Raw genomic sequence first — 17157 nt, forward strand, 5'->3', positions numbered from 1 at the left:
TTGTGGGTGCACCCTGCCTCTCGGCCGTGATAGCTGGGACAGACCACTCCATTGATTTATGTGTTTATTCTTGGCACAAAAGCCTTAATATATCTTTGTACTAACCAACACTGCCTCAAATGACATTGCCTAAAGACATTTTATAAAAACATACACAGCAAAGTCTGTTTACGTAAACGTTTACGAGTCAGAATCAGAATGCTTTATTAATCCCAGAGAAAATTATGTAAAAGCAAATATAATAATAATATAACAATAATGTTTTTTTTTTTTTTAGCTATTATTAAAAATAGCCAATATCCAGTTCAAGCTATCTGTTGGTAACATATTTATTTATTTGACTGTATTTGGAAGAAGTTGGATTTCCCATCATCCCTGAATGTACCATAGTCTGTATGGAGACAGCGAGCAGCGGCGGCTCCCAGCGGAGCAGCGCTGCGATTGGCCGGGCCAGCGAGGAGGGGGAGGGCTTTGTCTCTCCTCCCCTGCCTCTGCTCTCCTCCCATCCTAGAGGACAGAGCGATGCGGAGACAATAGGACGCAGAGCCGGAGGAGGCTGCAGGATGCTCGACACCACATCCACCGACGCTGCTCGGAGGCTTCTCGCTGGACACCGATATCAGACGTTTCTCTGGGCTCACCTGGTCTTAGTATGTGCTCTCATCTCCCTGTGTGTTTACCAGTAGCAGCCTGGGCCGACAGGGCGGACTTCACAGTCTCCATATGGGTATCAACTGAAAGGTGAGTAGCGAATTAAACCCGGGCTGACCGTTTATCCTCACCTGCACCCTGACCGACCAGGCTCCGTTACTGTGTGTGCCGCTATGATGTGTGCATGCAGTGCATCATTAGGCCAATGCCATACAGCAGCGTTCACACTGAAAACAAAACTGTGATTTCTTCTCTATGTTGTATGTACATTTTCTAATGTCATTGATCTCTAGCAAGCAACAATATCATTGATTGTAAGCATTTTAGGTTGTTTACAGTATCGGATTGTGTAGTGGAATTTGTATTATTGATCACAACACAACATCTAAAAGCCCTCCCTCACCCCCACTATGCATCCCGTGTTTTTGCAGGAGGAGGAAGGAGTGGAGGAGGGGGGTTGGCAGTCAGGTATCTGCAGGAGCTAATGCATGTCTGTTCCTTTCCGCTATCTAAGCTCTGTTACACTAAAGTGACAGTGGTTGTCCCTTCAGTGAGTGCTGTCTGAGCACACACACTGCAGGTGACGATGCAGACCTGCTGAAAGCTGAAGCCTTTAGTGATTGGAGGATGATACAAGACCAGAATGTTTACATTCTGACTGGTCTACCTGCTGTCTATGTTTGCTGGATTATACTGGGCAATTTTGGGGACTTGCTTAGAAAAATGAAGGGTTACGCCCTATAGCCAATCTATACAAGCCGATCTAAGCCATTATTTTGGATAAATCATGTAATCAATGCCTCAATGCTCATCCACAGTGCCTATATATTGTGTTGATGAGATGCCAGCTGAACTTGAACTAGGGGCCGGGTGGAGAGCTGAGTGAGCACATACCTTTAAGTAGACCGAATAACCCAGATGAGGAGGTGATGGGAAGGAGTTTAAATAATGATTCTAAAGAACAGGGACTGGGTTGACTGGCTTGAAGATGCGGGTAGGACGACTGATGGATAAGACTGGTGAATTTGAATTAGTTGAAGATGGAAAATAACCAGTATTACCATAAGGATTTTGAGAGGATAGATCTTCCTTATTCAATTTTGATTAAAAAATCAAATTACCAAGTTAAATTTTGTTTGCTAAATATGAAGATGAAGCCCTGAATATAGCCTAGTTAGCATAAATACTAATTAAGCTAGTTGTTGCTGCCGTCTGTTTTACGCACTAATGATATTGGTGAGGTTTTTCAGTCAAATTCATCGCATCTGCTCTGTTAAGAGTTTTCAGTGATCTCCTGTTTATTGTTGATGCTAGTTAATGCTGTACGTATATTACTGGATCTTACCACTGTGTTTGATACAGTGGACTACAACATCTTGAACACTCATTGTGTTGTTATTTGTGGGATGGCTTTGAACTGTTTTAAGTCTTATTTAAGTTGTAGGTGGTTTTCCATTAGCATTGGCAGTTATTCTTCTAAAACTACCCCCTTAACCAGTGGTGTACCTCAAGGTTCCATTCTTGGTCCACTTCAGTTGTACACACACCTTTTGGGTTTATTTTTTTTTTAAAAACCCATCATGTTCCTTACTACTTTTTTGCAGATGAAACCCAGATTTACCTCCCTCTTAAACCCGTCTCTCAACCCTGTGATGGTAAAACTGAAATTTTAGTGATTCCTGTGGCGAATAAGCAGCCAGTTACATTTTTCACTATCCCTTTAGATCTTGAGACTCATTTCTTAAACCTCAGGTTTAAAGTCTGAGTGTTATCTTTGATTCATCTCCTTAATTAGACAGATCACAGCAGTTGTTATAGCCAGCTTTCTCAAATTAAGATATTAAATATAGTTAAAAACTTCTTTCTTTTCATGATCTAGATTGGATTACTACAAGTTATTATATGTTGGGTTGAGCAAAACACTTAAAACATGTCTGCAGCTGGTTCAGACTGCAGCTGCTAGACTCCTGAAAGATACACGGAAGCTTCACCCATTCTTAAACTATTACACTGGTTTCCTGGGAAGTACAGGATTCATTTTAAAATATTGTTGCTTGCGTGTAAGTGTTTACACGGGCTCGCCTACGTTAACTATCAAATCCTTTAGTTGTCCTATGCCTCTCACTTAGGTCTGTCGATCAGCACCTTCTAGTAATTCAGAATTCCCAACTGGCTCGTACAGGCGACAGAGCTTTCTTGTCCCCCAAACTCCAAAAATAACCAGCAACATATATTTTTTTAAATTTCTCCAAGTGCATCTCTTTTACTTTTAGTATTTCAATTTGTATTATTTACTGTTCTTTTTGATCCCTTTTAAAAATATTATTATTATTTATTTATTTTATTAGTAAAATTTGCTTGATTTTGATTTCAGGCCTTTAAAACGTTCTAAATAAAATCTGTAAAATCAAACTAAGGTGTAAATATCTACTGCTGAGGAGCTGTAATATAAGTAGGTACTAGAGATTTTGGCAACCACATTCTGTTTTTGTTCACTTTCCACACACACACACACACACACACACACACACACACACACACACACACACACACACACACACACACACACACACACACTGACTGGTGTTTTGCTGCTGGCCTCCCTCTGCTCCCTGCCAGTGCACATTTACACACAGTCACTTTGATTATGTGCGTGTGCAGCAGTCAGCAGCTTTTTTTCAATAAATAGAAGACAAATCAAACGTGTCCAGAACATTTAAAGGCTAAATATTTTTGTTGCTGCAGTTTCTCACGTGGAAGGCAGGAATGTGTTTCTTTGCAGCACATCTATCAGGAGAATAGAAACAGTCACTGAAATGCAAAAAAATTAAGCTGTTATTGTTGGAGGGCAGCGCGGCTGCATCAGTGGGGGTGGACGTGGCTGTGATCGTTGCCTTGGCTCGTCGAATGTGCTCCGGCTCGGCCCGCTGGTTGCATAAGCAGTCTGGGATTTAGTCAGCTGCGGCCCCTGGTCGCTGCTCTGTTTCCACAGAGTGTTAAACCTGGTGGCACAGAGGGTCAGTGTTGAGCGAGTGGGGAGGGCTGGGGGGATGTGGTCAGCTGAAAGGAACATGCTGTATTTTGTGTCTGTTCCCAGAACGTTGAATTTTGCAGGCTGTCGGAGAGAACAGTCTGCAGGAAAGGAGGACTAACACAAGCATCAATCTGTCAACTGACTTTTTAGGTTTAGCATAAAACTGTCCCAAACTAGAGACCAGACAATCTGAATTTACCATGACTCAGGTTAGCATCTTCACATTGTATAAAAAGAACCAGAAATATTCCTTTCACAATAATACACTGGACTCAGCGTGTGGTTCTTATTTGTGCTTGTCGAATAATTTATTAAATATTAAACAATTATAGCAATTGTTGACGATTAATTCGCTTTGAGATGAATAGATCAATGATATGCTTTGGGGAAAATGAACAGTGTAGTGGAGCGAATGTTGAAGATGATTACAACAAATAATTAATATGTGAAAGGCTTATTTCAACCTTAGATAACTTTGTATAAACTTACAGTATGTGGTATGCAGTTGCCCCTAACTTAATACATCTGTTTATGTATTTATACTCCTAAACACCAAAAAGTACAACAACAGTGGTGTGAGACAGAGGCTGCCATTCTCCTTCACCTCATCCTGAAAAGTTTCCCAGCATTATTTGAACGTGAGCTGCAGGGAAAATACCAAATTTGAACCCTTTTGATCATCTCGTTTTACCCATCCAGCTGCTCTGCAGTTGTTCCTACCAGCGATGCAAAGCACTTGCGACACGCAGCTGCTTTTGCATCGAGTTGTTTCTATTGTTAAAGGTGAGCCTATGTGATGCACTCACGCAGTGGGACTGCAGACTTCCCCTCCACACGGAGAGCCGACATTTATCCTGGCCTGATGACTCACTGAGCTACACGAGTCTTACTGCTTCTATACAAATACAGATGCAGTTTTAGCTGTGGTAAACGAAAGCACACGCATACAGCAGCAGGCCAAAAAACACACAGGTCTATAGAAGCTGGAAAAGGAAAAAAAGACCTGAAAACAGAGTGTGTTAGATAAAGGCAGAGTGTGATGAATGCTGGGATTGTCTGGTCTACACACACACGCACACACCATCTTGATGTGAATATTAAATATATAAAGATGCAGAATCTTCTGAACTTTGAGACTGTAGCTTGACCTACATCACAGACTTTTTTTTGCACGTACTAGCTGGAAAAACTTAAGCTCTAGATCTGCTAATAAGAGCTGTGGGAACAGTTTGAAGATCACTGCTGCAACTAACCACACAAGCTGCTGTACCTTGTCAAAATGTTCCTTTTACTTTGATTTTATGAAACCAGTTTATTCTCAAAGCTGAAATTCGCTCCGTGCTCTCTCCTGGTTGTGTACACCTAATGAAATCGGGCTGGAAGTTTGGCTCCATTAAACGAATTGGTCGAGCACAGTGGAAGTGCGTTAATCCGGTTATGCTTAAAATGATTAGGGACTCAATCTAGTCAAGATCATCAGACCTAAGGCAGAAATCAATTCAGTATTAATATTGCTTTCCAGGGCGTCCTGAGTAAAGAGGTACGAAATAAGTTAAATCACATTAGCCAGTCGTTAAAGGTCTGCAGACTGTGCTGGACAACTGAACCAGTACAATGGCATTAATAGATACGGGTTCAGGAGATGATTACTGGGCCTTTTTGTCAGCCTGGGTCATATGTGCTATCTTCACAGCCACTGTAATTCCCATTTTTCTGAAGATACACTTGGTGCCAAATAGTGTGCATGTTTCCTCCTTTTTTGCAACATGTTTACTGCGTCCACAACTTTAGTTTTTTATCCATTTAGATAAAAATTTGATTCACCCATTAACTCACCATGCATGTCTGTGGGGGGAAACCAAAAAGCTCCAGAAAAGTCCAAGCTGCCCCGTGGAGTTGAACCCAGAAACGTCTTGCTGTGACGCGATGGTACAAACCACCACAGCACGTCTTTTTGCATGTTTAAATCTAGTTTGGTTTTATTCAAACAGTGGCACTTTATATTATAAAGGATAGAACTACAACAATGTGAGAAATACAATCCCTTTCCATCTTTGTGGTAGCTGTTAGCATCTTTAGGACTCATTAGCGCTTGCTAACTGGTGCTAATTAGCTCTAAGCATTGCAGAGTGTCAATATCTGTGGCTTATCTGGGTTCCTCATCTACAGAGAGATAACACTGTTAGCAACACTTAAATCACTATATCACTATTTACTCATAACTGTAATTCTTGTTGTAAAATAATTAATTAGTTATTGGAAAATCAGTTTAAACTGTTTATTCAGTTATTTAGCGCTTTTTGATGGAGCTAAATGGAAAAAAAATGGAAAAGTTCAAATTTACTGCCCCAGTTTTCACTCAAAACAGCTAGCTTGGTTGAATTTGCAGCTTTAAGTAGTTATTATTGACTGAATATACATTGTACGTTTATGAATGTTATCGTGATAACATACCAGAGCCAAACGCACACTCAGAAAAAGAACGAGGCACAATCCTGCAGTGCTACAGTAAGCACTTCTGATCCCCGGCAGAAACAAACGGTCTCTTCTGTTTACAACTCCCTCCTGTGCATGTGTGTTTTTATCACATGCACCCAAGAGCTTTTATTTAGAGGAGAGAGAGAGATACAGTACATCCTCTCTGCACTGCCATTTATCACCCAAACTGACTCATCTCTCCTCACCTGCTGCCGTCAGCCTCTCTTCCTGTCCGCTTCACACGCAAAAAAGATTACACTCCCACAGAGAACGCAGAGGTCTGTGGAGGGGCGACGGGGTACTTACAGTTTTTTCTGATTGCTTAAGCACATTTTTTGTAACTATTGGCTAATTTTGCAAAACTCTTCACACAAATAAGAAAACCTGTCACCCAATAATCAAAACATTGTAGTTCTCTTGCAAAAGCAAACACAGCTGGATTAACTCTTCACACCTTCGTAAAAATGGTGTTTCCGTATCAAACAGTACACACAAGCCATCATCTACTAAGCACACAATGCGCCAACTGCACACTGATGGTATGAATACAAAACACATCTGGCTTTTGCTTCCTCTGTGCACAAGGTAGGCTATGTCAGTTTGAGCTACTTCTGTCATAGATCCATAAGCATAGAGGGATCCAAACTTCAAGTACTGGTGTTTATTCAAACACATCAAAACAAACACAAGTGTTTATTTCCAAGTATCGGATTATTTGCAATCGCCATAATGACTATATGGGTTACTTGGTCTGCAGTGAACATGCTTCCTCTGCCCCCAGCATCTGGTCATCTAGCAATTCTGTAAAATAACAATTTCCGTATTTTTACATCAATGGTATTGGTGTGTTTCTCATTGGCATATGGCAGTGCTACAAATCTTTGTGCGAAGTGACTGTACTAACCGATTCTCATTTCAAGATGTCCCTATGGTACTTGCTACAGTGTAGCGGCTCGAGTTGGGCTGGACCCGTTGGCCAGCTACCCTCAGGGTCATTCCACGGTTGATTACATGGTCCACTATTGTAGCTCTGATGTCATCAGCAATTCTATTTCTTACTCTTCCTACCCTTCCTCTCCCCCCTCCTCATCTTCCTCTGCCCCCTCCTCGTCAACCTCTTGCTCCTCCTTGTCCTTGTTGTCCTCTTCATCCTACTTCTTCACCTCCACGTCCTCTTCCTCGGCCTCCTCTACTTCTCACTCTTCCTGCTCCCTCCATTGTACTCCGCACACAGCTTACCTGTATTATAGTGCTTAGGCTGATTGCAAAGTGAACTAATTATCTAAGAAAGTTTTCACATGTGAAAGTGTGCCAGACAGTTGGCAAATTAGTGTTAATGATAGCCATACATGTGTATACTTTTGCTAGGAGTGTGTTGGAAATTTGGTAATTGAGTGTTGTGCAGTGAATTGTGCCTACAGTTTTGCAAAGTGTGTGTTACAAAATTGCAAACTGAGTGCAAAGCAGTTTTTGTGCTTTTAGTTTTGCAAACTCAGTGAGTGGTTTTGCTATAAGTCTGAATAGTTTTAGAGATTGTGCTACAGGAATCACAGTTAGGGTTTAAGCATTCAGAAAAAACTGTAAAGTAGCACATTGCTGCGTGTGTGTGTGTTTGATCACATAGTTGGCAACTTAACGTTGTGATGCATACAACTGAATGTTACTTTCTGCATCTAAAACCAGACTGTGCAATGAAATGTTATCCATCTGTGGATGTGTGCGGAGAATATGAGATATGTGAAGTACATGGAATGGCAGGCGAGTGTGTTGATGATGAGGAGGCTGCTGTAGATATAAAGCCAATCCAAGTGTCTGCTCATATAGAGTGGCTGCTTTCCAGCACCTCGGGTTGTGTAACGAGTGTGTGTGTGTGTGTGTGTGTGTGTGTGTGTGTGTGTGTGTGTGTGTGTGTGTGTGTGTGTGCGCGCGCTCCTATAGTTCCTCCACATTCGCCTGGATCAGTGAGGGTCAGTGCTTGGCAGGTCCAGCCGCTCAGGAAGAGAAAAAAGGGAAGCAATCACTAAGAATAATCACACTGCAGCAGGAATTGGATTTGCTAGAAAGGACTGTTATTGGCTGCCTGTGTGTGTGTGTGTGTGTGTGTGTGTGTGTGTGTGTGTGTGTGTGTGTGTGTGTGTGTGTGTGTGTGTGTGTGTGACTCAGCTCACAGCTCAGCTCTGGTATCCCCTATCCCCCTTGGCGAGTAGCATTTAGAATTACTTAAGCCTTCACTGCAGATAATTAGCATTTTCAGCGGCTATCACACTGCAGATCAGAGCAGCACGCTGTGAGCTCCGGTGTCGACAGCGTGCTGTGCATTGCCGACCTTGGAATGCAACACAAACATCACATATCACATGCTCCTGTTTTGGTCCCACAAGAGGACGAGAGCCTGTTTTTCTCTTCGTGTGCCCGTCCTATCACAGCCAACTTGTTGTACTTGAAATGAGGAAGAGTAGAAGGATGAAGCAGTTTTCAAAATGTTTCTCCTCTCTTCTTTCTGTACAGTGACACCAGCTGTTAGCTGCTATTGCTGCTCCTGTCCTACCCGAGTCAGTTTTTTTTGCACCCTGAAGCAGTCCGCACCATGACCTCCTCTCCGCTGGTTTCTCGAGCCAACATGGACATCCTGGATGAGCTGCAGCTGATTGCTGCCCAAAATTTGGAGAGACTAGAGGTCAACAAGTACTACGAGGTGATCAGAGAGCTGGGCAAGGGAACCTATGGCAAGGTGGATCTGGTCATTCACAAGATCAGAGGTAAGGGACCACCACAGAGTACATGACGTCTTAAGTGATTGCGCTGTCACCTTTTTGTTTTGGTCTCTGCACCTTAAGTGTAATTTTGCTTTTGGCTCCTAATGAGATGTCCCTTTGTTTAGACAGAAGTGTTAATAGTTAGATTAGTGGATGGAATGCTAAATTGCAAGCTTGGTTAAATAACTGCATTCATAAATGTACAGACAGAAACCTCCTTAGTGAAAAGTTACAGACTAATAATTAAAATAGCAGAAATCTCAAGCACGGTCTTCTTGGATAGACGACAACACCCCCAACTGGTCATGGCAGATGGCTGCGCCTCCCTGAGCCTAATTCTGCTGGAGGTTTCTTCCTGTTAAAAGGGAGTTTTTCCTTTCCACTGTCACCAATTGCTTGCTTGAAGGGGGTCATCTGATTTCGGGGGTTTTCTCTGTCTTTACCTAACAATATAAAGCGTCTTAAGGCCCCTGTTGCTGTGATTTAGTGACATAAATAACGCTGAATTGAATTCAAAGAGTTTCAGTTCACTCCAATCAGCACAGGGGTTTAACTTTAAGCCTCAACAAAATCTAAATAAGTGAGTAATTTAAAATAATACCTCAGTAAAGTCGTGATACAAAAACTGGTTTTTTTGTGCATCTGTAAAAAAAACATCTGTATTTTTCCCAAAAGGTACAAAAATGGCACTGAAGTTCCTGAAGAAGAAGACAACCAAGCTGAAGTCTTTTCTACGGGAGTACAGCATCTCCCTGTACCTGTCTCCGTGCCCCTTCATCATCAACATGTTTGGCATCGCCTTCGAGACCGACGAGTACTACGTGTTTGCACAGGAGTACGCCGTGGCGGGAGACCTCTTCGATATAATTCCTCCACAGGTGCTGATTCGCAGATAACGATAGTAATACAGATGATTACTGATCCACAGTCAGAAGAAAGTTGGCTTAAAACTGTAAAATCCCCTGAATAAAATAGTGCTTTTCCTTTCTTTGGCCCTCAAGGTCGGTCTTCCTGAAACAGTAGCAAAGCGCTGTGTACACCAGGTAGCCATCGCTCTGGACTACCTGCACTGTAAGAAGCTGGTCCATCGGGACATTAAGCCTGAAAACATCCTCATCTTTGATCGAGAGTGCCGCAAGGTCAAGCTCTCTGACTTCGGAATGACTCGCCGGGCTGGCTCACCAGTGAAAAGAGTGAGTAGTGTTTGAGTTTTGTACGCTTTTATATTCGCACGTTTCCTCCAGTGACTGTAACCTGTTGGGTTTTCCCTCCAGGTGAGCGGCACCATCCCCTACACAGCTCCGGAGCTCTGCGATGTGTCCCGCCACGAGGGCTTCTGCGTGGACTACAGCACTGACGTCTGGGCCTTCGGTGTGCTGCTGTTCTGCATGCTGACTGGTAACTTCCCTTGGGAGAAGGCTCTGCCCTCTGACTCTTTCTACCAGGAGTTCATCCGTTGGCAGAGGAGGAGGACGAACACGGTGCCGTCGCAGTGGAGGCGCTTCACCGAGCAGGCCCTTCGCATGTTCCGCCGCCTGCTATCGGTGGAGCAGGACCGCCGCTGCTCCGTCAAAGAAGTGTTCGGGTACTTCAGCCACTCCTGGATGTTAGACGCGGAGAACGATAACAACAACGGCAACATGGTTGCTGGAGGTGGCGGCGAAAGAGTTAGTGGCGGAGGCGGCGGAGGCGGCGGCGGCGGAGGAGGTGGAGGAGGAGTCCGTGGGGAGGTGGACGGCACAATCTCGTCATCATCGTCCGGGGAAGAAGACGAGGAGCATCTCGTGGAGAGGATGAAGCAGCAGACTCTGTCACCTCGCTCCCCAGTGTCGCCCCTCTCTCCCATGTTGCCAGTGGCGGTGAAGAGGGGGAGCGGAGGCAGCGGGGCCAAAGGAGGGATGATGGAACCCGGCGGGGGCCACCATTTCGTGTCCGTCTCCACCAACAGCTCCGTGTCATCCACCAACAGCTACGATCGAATGCCCCGAGAAAACGGCTCACCTGGCGGCCGCATGCTAGTGCCGACACCCATAGAAATCTGCGTCTGAGCATGTCAGGGCTCACCGGCACACACTTTTATACCTCTCATCCAACCACGTAGATGTTCATGCATGGGAAAAGAAACAAAGCGATAACAAAGCACTAACACGTCTCCTGTTTTAAACATTGTGGGAAAGGAAGAGCGCAGACACACACGCGCCGGAGGACTTCCGAGGACGTCTTTGTAGAACGCACACATTCCTCATGATTGGTCGAATGTCCTGTTTTAACACTTGGAATTCAAGGACACGTTCAAAATGCAAGTGTAGAAAAATGAAGAAAAAAACGCTACATTAGAGATTTCACCACTAAATCGATCTGACAAGAAGACCAAAATATATTCCTTAAAGCAATACTTGCAGCAAAAAAAATGAATTAAAATAACATAAAAAGATAAAAAAGTCAGCAGGAGTTGGGCAGAACTCCTCGTGATCTCTTCAACACTGATAAGAAGTTTTTTTTTAAGAAGCCAAGGGACAAAAGATTCGTGTTTTTGACCGAAACAGAGCTCAAGCTAACACCTTACAAGATAAAAAGACTGACTGAGCCGTGGTTTCAGTGTTTTACTTGTAACAAGAATATGAAAGTGTGAATGTGTCCGTGTGCGTCGCCGTGCGTTTGAATCTAAAACAAGTAGTTTAATATTTCTTTGAGAATTTTATTATTTATTTGAATCTTTAAAAAAAGAAGAAAAAAAAAAGACTACACAATCTATTTTTTCTATTTTTTTGTAAGGTAGCTCTCTTTGTTTCCCATTCGACTCAGCATTGTGATATGGTGTTGAGGTATAGCTGTGTAACAGGTGTGGTATGCTGCTGTACATACTGAATACTTGCGCATTATGTGAGATGATCTACAGCTTTCCTTCATCTCAGACTAGATGGAGCGAATGCGTGCGATGTCTCTGCTCTTCACCATGAACATATCTACTTCACAGTTGGAAGACTTTTTTCTACTCACTCCTGAAATTCCGTTTGTATGATGTTCCTTTGAAGCGTTTTTTCCAAAAGAGAACAAGAAAAAGATCTGTCTGCTTTGCTCACGTTTTCATCCAGACCTTCACTTAAAAATGTGTTTTCTTTTAAACTTTGTCTGAAAAAGAAAAATGATCTGTTCCAATTAAGTGCAGGGGGAAAAAAGCAAACACTCAAGAGTCACTTTTTATAAACTGCATGACGAGTAATTCAAACTTCGAATCTGAACTGGCTTTAGGAGGAAAAAAAAGGTAAAATGTTGTGATGTGATTTTTTTTTTTGCAGTAGCACAATTTCTTGCATCATGTCCCAGAGTGAATATTGCTGTTATGACCTCTTGAGACATCCTAGGGCTAAAAGAAAAAAAATCTGAATATACTTACTTAGTTTCTATCCAGTGTGATGTATTTGTAATGCTATTAATGTTGTGTGCTCATCTCACCACCTTCAGGAACTAAAAAAAAGCTAAGCATGAAGACAGAGCGAGAGATTTGAATTTGAATCAAATGTAGGGACTTAAATGTTTTGCTTTTGGATTTAAAAAACAACAACAAAACTAATCCATTCCTTTTTGACTTCATGAATATCAATTGAATTATTTTTCTTTGGGGGGGTGGATCATGCGTAGTGTGTGAATGGATGTTCTCTGTGTTGCTTTTCAGACATAAACTGCATGAAACTGTATGTGCTAAAGCCCTCTTGTGAAAAACTGCTCAGTGTTTATCCCGTCACAGGCTGTAGCACTCTATAGTTGTAGTTAGTGTACCGGTGACAAACAACACGTCAGTAGCCTCAGCTCGGATCTGACAGAGGACCAGCTCAGCCCCTCCGCATGATGCGTTGGATCAGCGAGAGAGTAAATAACTGCATCTTGTGACAATCTCTGACCTCATCGGCAGCCTCCTGATTCAGAACAAAGGACGGTCCTGATGCGGACACTGCTCCCCATCTGTCAACTTCAAGCAGCGCTGTGCTGTGCGGAGTAAACCGTGCGAGCCCAAGCACATCCCACACTGGCATGACCGTATGAAGCCACATTACCTCATCGCGTCATTGTTCCTTTGCAGCGTTCACTCCGAAACCATCTTTCAACATTCGCGCTCTTCCCAAATAAACGTGACGTGCTTGAAGCGCCCATGGCAACGTGCAACGATAAGCAACGTGAGGATTCTTGTAAATAGAGACACGTGGGAGGTTTTATTGACAATTCTTGTTACGTAAAAAAGAGCCGACACCAAACCAGTCTCCCAGTAGTGTAGACATTATTATTGATTGGTTTGTGAATTTGTGTTTTCAGCGTCACCACTTTGCTCTTGCTTGGAAAGCAGATGTGTCAAGCCAGAGGTGGATCTGACTATGAAGCCATGTTATGCGTTTTGTCAGTCACAAGTCACTGGCCAATGAGCATGGCCTCCATAATTCGCTTTTCTGACAAAAATTTGCAAAGTGAAACGAATGATGTTTTTTTCCATTTACCACACATGGCTGGAATTCCTATTTTAGCCACAGGGATCATCGCCTGGTGGTCAGTATAAACAGTTTGGGTTTAAAGCACCTCTTTAATGGTTTCACTTTTCAGACATGGACACCATGGCCACCTTTAATACTATTTCTGTAAAAGGGCCAGTACGTAGGGCTCGGTGATATTAAATGATAAGACTGCAGATTGCCAGCAGCTCAATACAACTTCTGGTGGCTTTCACCTCATTTCAAACACAAAAAATGGCCCTAATAGAGCCTTTGTTTCTTTGGCACATTCTGGGCTACACAGGCTCTCATGCTGCTCTACAATATTTCATTTTCCTTTAAGCTAAGTTTAGATTTGCTATAACTAAAGGGGACCTATTCTGCTCCTTTCAAAGTAATTGTTATTTATTTTAAACTGAAACGAGCTACTTTAGCTCCTCCCCTCTAAGACAACTTTCTTCTGATTGGCTGCCGATTGTAAACAGAAGGTTTGAATAGCAGACAGGTGGGATGACAGTGTCTGCAGCTAAAGCTATGTTCCTGGGATGACTGTATTGAGTATATCACCTCCCTCTCGTGACATCATATTGATCCAAGGGTAGCTATCAGAACCTGAGTGTTTAAAACAAGTTTTAAGGTAGTTTTCAGCTCACAGGCATTATACATCCAAAGACCTCACTATCTAAGCATCATTAATATGAGTATCTAACACTGTAACAGTATGTTTATGACAAAGACATGAAAATGAATAAAAGGTTCCCTTTACTTTTATGCTATGTAGGCAGTTGAGTTTTGAAAATTGTGTTTAGCAAACAGGATCCGGGATTTTTTTCATCTGTGTCAAACAACCCCTGAATTCAGTGTTTTTAAGCTGTCTTAGTTTGGTGTCATTCAGCTTGATTTTTCTGAATTATTCTCTTGCATTAGTAAAGAGATCAACATTAGCTTATCATACCCCTAATGTAAGAATAGCCTGATGTTGCTTTTTACACAAGTAAAATTTTAATTATGTCGCGTATTTTGAAATTGAAATATTCAATTTTCTTCTTTAGCCTTGCTTCTTTTTTCCAAGCATGGAACCATCCGTAGCTAAATTAGCTAGCTAACATTTTGATAGTGGAGACAGAGCTATTGGTAAAGTCAGATGTTTTAGCATCGTCTTGCCAACATTCTTTAAAACAGAAAATTTGACTTTTTATCACGTTGTCTTATAAAACATTATACCCAAACCTCCAGTCTAACCTAACAATCCAAAGTAACTGCTGTTGTTAGTTATAGACAATTAGCCAACAGGATGTTATTTCTAATGAATGAATGATGATCAGTTGCAGTCCCTGTTTTATGAGTTAGCAAGCAAAACACAGAATATCAAAATACCAAAAAGTAAATCTTTATTTTGAAGGACACGCCCCGTACTGCTGTAGTTTCCTATCAGAATAATTTTAAGATAGTAAATGATTCACTAGAACTTGTGGTACAAGCACTGTGCTCAGATGAAATACCAGTGCAGTATACAGTACGCTGCAGACGAGGACACATCCGTTCACAAGCTGGGAGAGAAGATGAGTGACACAAAACTAGAAAGTGAGATGTGCATTTGTCATACGCCACCTTCCCCTTGATCCCTCCCAGCGTCTGAGTCAGCCACCGCTGCCTCCTCATCCTATTCATATTGTGACGTGCTGTAATGGCGTTCCAGTGTCTTTCTGTCCGGTGACATAGCTGTATTTCAAAGCATCATGGTTTTTGTGGAGTTTTAGTGAGTAGATGACCACAGCACTAGAACTTGTACCCGGTTCTGTCTTTGCAATACAACTGTCTTCCTGTAAGCTGAGATTTAGTCAATAAAATAAGAATTCTTGTTCGAGTGATATTTGCATTTTTCTTGTTTTTCCCCTCCCAAGAGTTCTTTGTTATGCAATTGAATTTCATACAGGTGAAATTATGTAATCGCATTCACACAAGGGAATCTTTAGGGGCACATAATACCGTAAAGAATGTGGACAAATTTTATAACCAAGAAGAAATAAGTAACTTCAACACTCCATGGTAACCTGTGAATAGGCACTTGGTGATGGTGGGGGAAAAGAACTTCCTTTTAGCAGGAAGAGACCTCTGGCAGGAAAGGTTTAATTTTAAATTTTAATATGGGGGCTCAGGTTAATGATGTTCATATAGTGCACTGAAATTTATAAATGAATAAAACAAGAATAGTAGATAAATTACTTCTAGTATTGTATGAGTTGAAACCACAAAATATTTTGAATAAAGGTATATGCTGCTAGTAAAGTATTTTGGATATATGTTACAATGTTTCCATAGAAACGTAAATGCTGGGTGGCTGAGTACAGTGTCCAAGTATAATTCAGAAGAATAATTTCAGATTTTAGTTAATGCACCAGTTTTAAGGCGAACCCTTTAATTATCAACCGCGAGGCAAAGGTTCAATCATGTTTACCAGGATTTTTCAAAGTAAGTTAAAAAAAAATTATTTGCACCAAAGCAGATAAGAGGAGAATCATGCACAGAATTGTTTCTGCCATTTAATATGACGATCGTTAAGACATGATGGTGAATTATGCCTCTGTATATCAGGAGGAGGACTTTAAATTCAATTCTGGATTCAGGGAGCTGACACAGTAACTAACTTCTAATATTTAAGCCTAACGAGGCCATAGACGCCTGATAGCATGCAGCTAATGATGAATTAGCTTGTGACCTTCAATTTTTTACTAAAAATCACAGTAAAGAGCGTTTGTTTTATAGTTTAACCGTGTACTTTATTTTCATTTTTGATAATTGTTGTTCTTTTCCCGCCCCTCTAGGACATTGTAACTAATCAATTTTCTTGAAAATATCAAATCACTCTGATCCCAGCAAATACTTGGAATCAGACTGATACTGATACACCATTCTTTATTCAGTTATTAGTTGTTATTAATATCTGGCTCTCTTCCACAGCGTGCTTTTGCCCTGTCTTCCTTTCTCCCCCCAGCCGGTCAACCGCAGATGGCCGCCCCTCTCTGAGCCTGGTGCTGCCGGAGGTTTCTTCCTGTTAAAAAGGAGTTTTTCCTTCTCACTGGTGCCAAAGTTCTTGCTCATAGAGGGTCATATGATTGTTGGGGTTTTCTCTGTTTTCTTTGTATTACTGAAGCCTTAAAATATAAAGCACCTTGAGGCGACTGTTGTTGTGATTTGGCACTGTATAAATAAAATTGAATTGAAACTGAATAGAATGGACTTCAAAGGAAAAATGAAATAAAAAGTCAAAAGGCAGTCAAACAAGAAAACAGAGTTAAGAGAATGGCAAACTGCATTGTAGCCCTTCTTTTACACTTTGTTTTATAATAATAATGGATTGCATTTATATAGCGCTTTTCGGGACCCTCAAAGCGCTTTTACAATTCCACTATTCATTCACTCTCACATCCACACACTGGTGGAGGCTACAGTTGTAGTCACAGGGGCAGACTGACAGAAGCGAGGCTGCCATATCGCACCGTCGGCCCCTCTGGCCATCACCAGTAGGTGAAGTGTCTCGCCCAAAGACACAACGACGAGACTGTCCAAGCCGGGGCTCGAACCGGCAACCTTCCGATTACAAGACGAACTGCCAACTCTTGAGCCACGATCGCGCTTTTAAATAGTAGATTTACTCATGCATGAGTTCCACCTGTCTTTGTGTTTTTGCTAAGTGTTTGTGAGCTGTTACATTCTCATAAAGACAAAGCAGGTGAAATATGGTTATGAATTAAAC

General features: G+C 42.0%; 1 protein-coding gene across 1 annotated transcript; it reads left to right on the forward strand.

Moving 5' to 3' along the window:
- Nucleotides 1-285: 285 nt before the first annotated feature.
- Nucleotides 286-15271, forward strand: bsk146 (brain specific kinase 146). Its single transcript, XM_082544289.1, has 5 exons — nt 286-741; nt 8672-8922; nt 9595-9797; nt 9921-10112; nt 10194-15271. Exons 2-5 carry the CDS (start codon nt 8751-8753, stop codon nt 10965-10967), a joined length of 1341 nt encoding a protein of 446 aa, XP_082400415.1. The 5' UTR covers nt 286-741; nt 8672-8750; the 3' UTR covers nt 10968-15271.
- Nucleotides 15272-17157: the final 1886 nt, after the last annotated feature.

The sequence above is a fragment of the Aulonocara stuartgranti genome (genome assembly GCF_965226115.1).
Source record: "Aulonocara stuartgranti genome assembly, chromosome: 8".
NCBI classification, from domain to species: Eukaryota; Metazoa; Chordata; class Actinopteri; order Cichliformes; family Cichlidae; genus Aulonocara; species Aulonocara stuartgranti.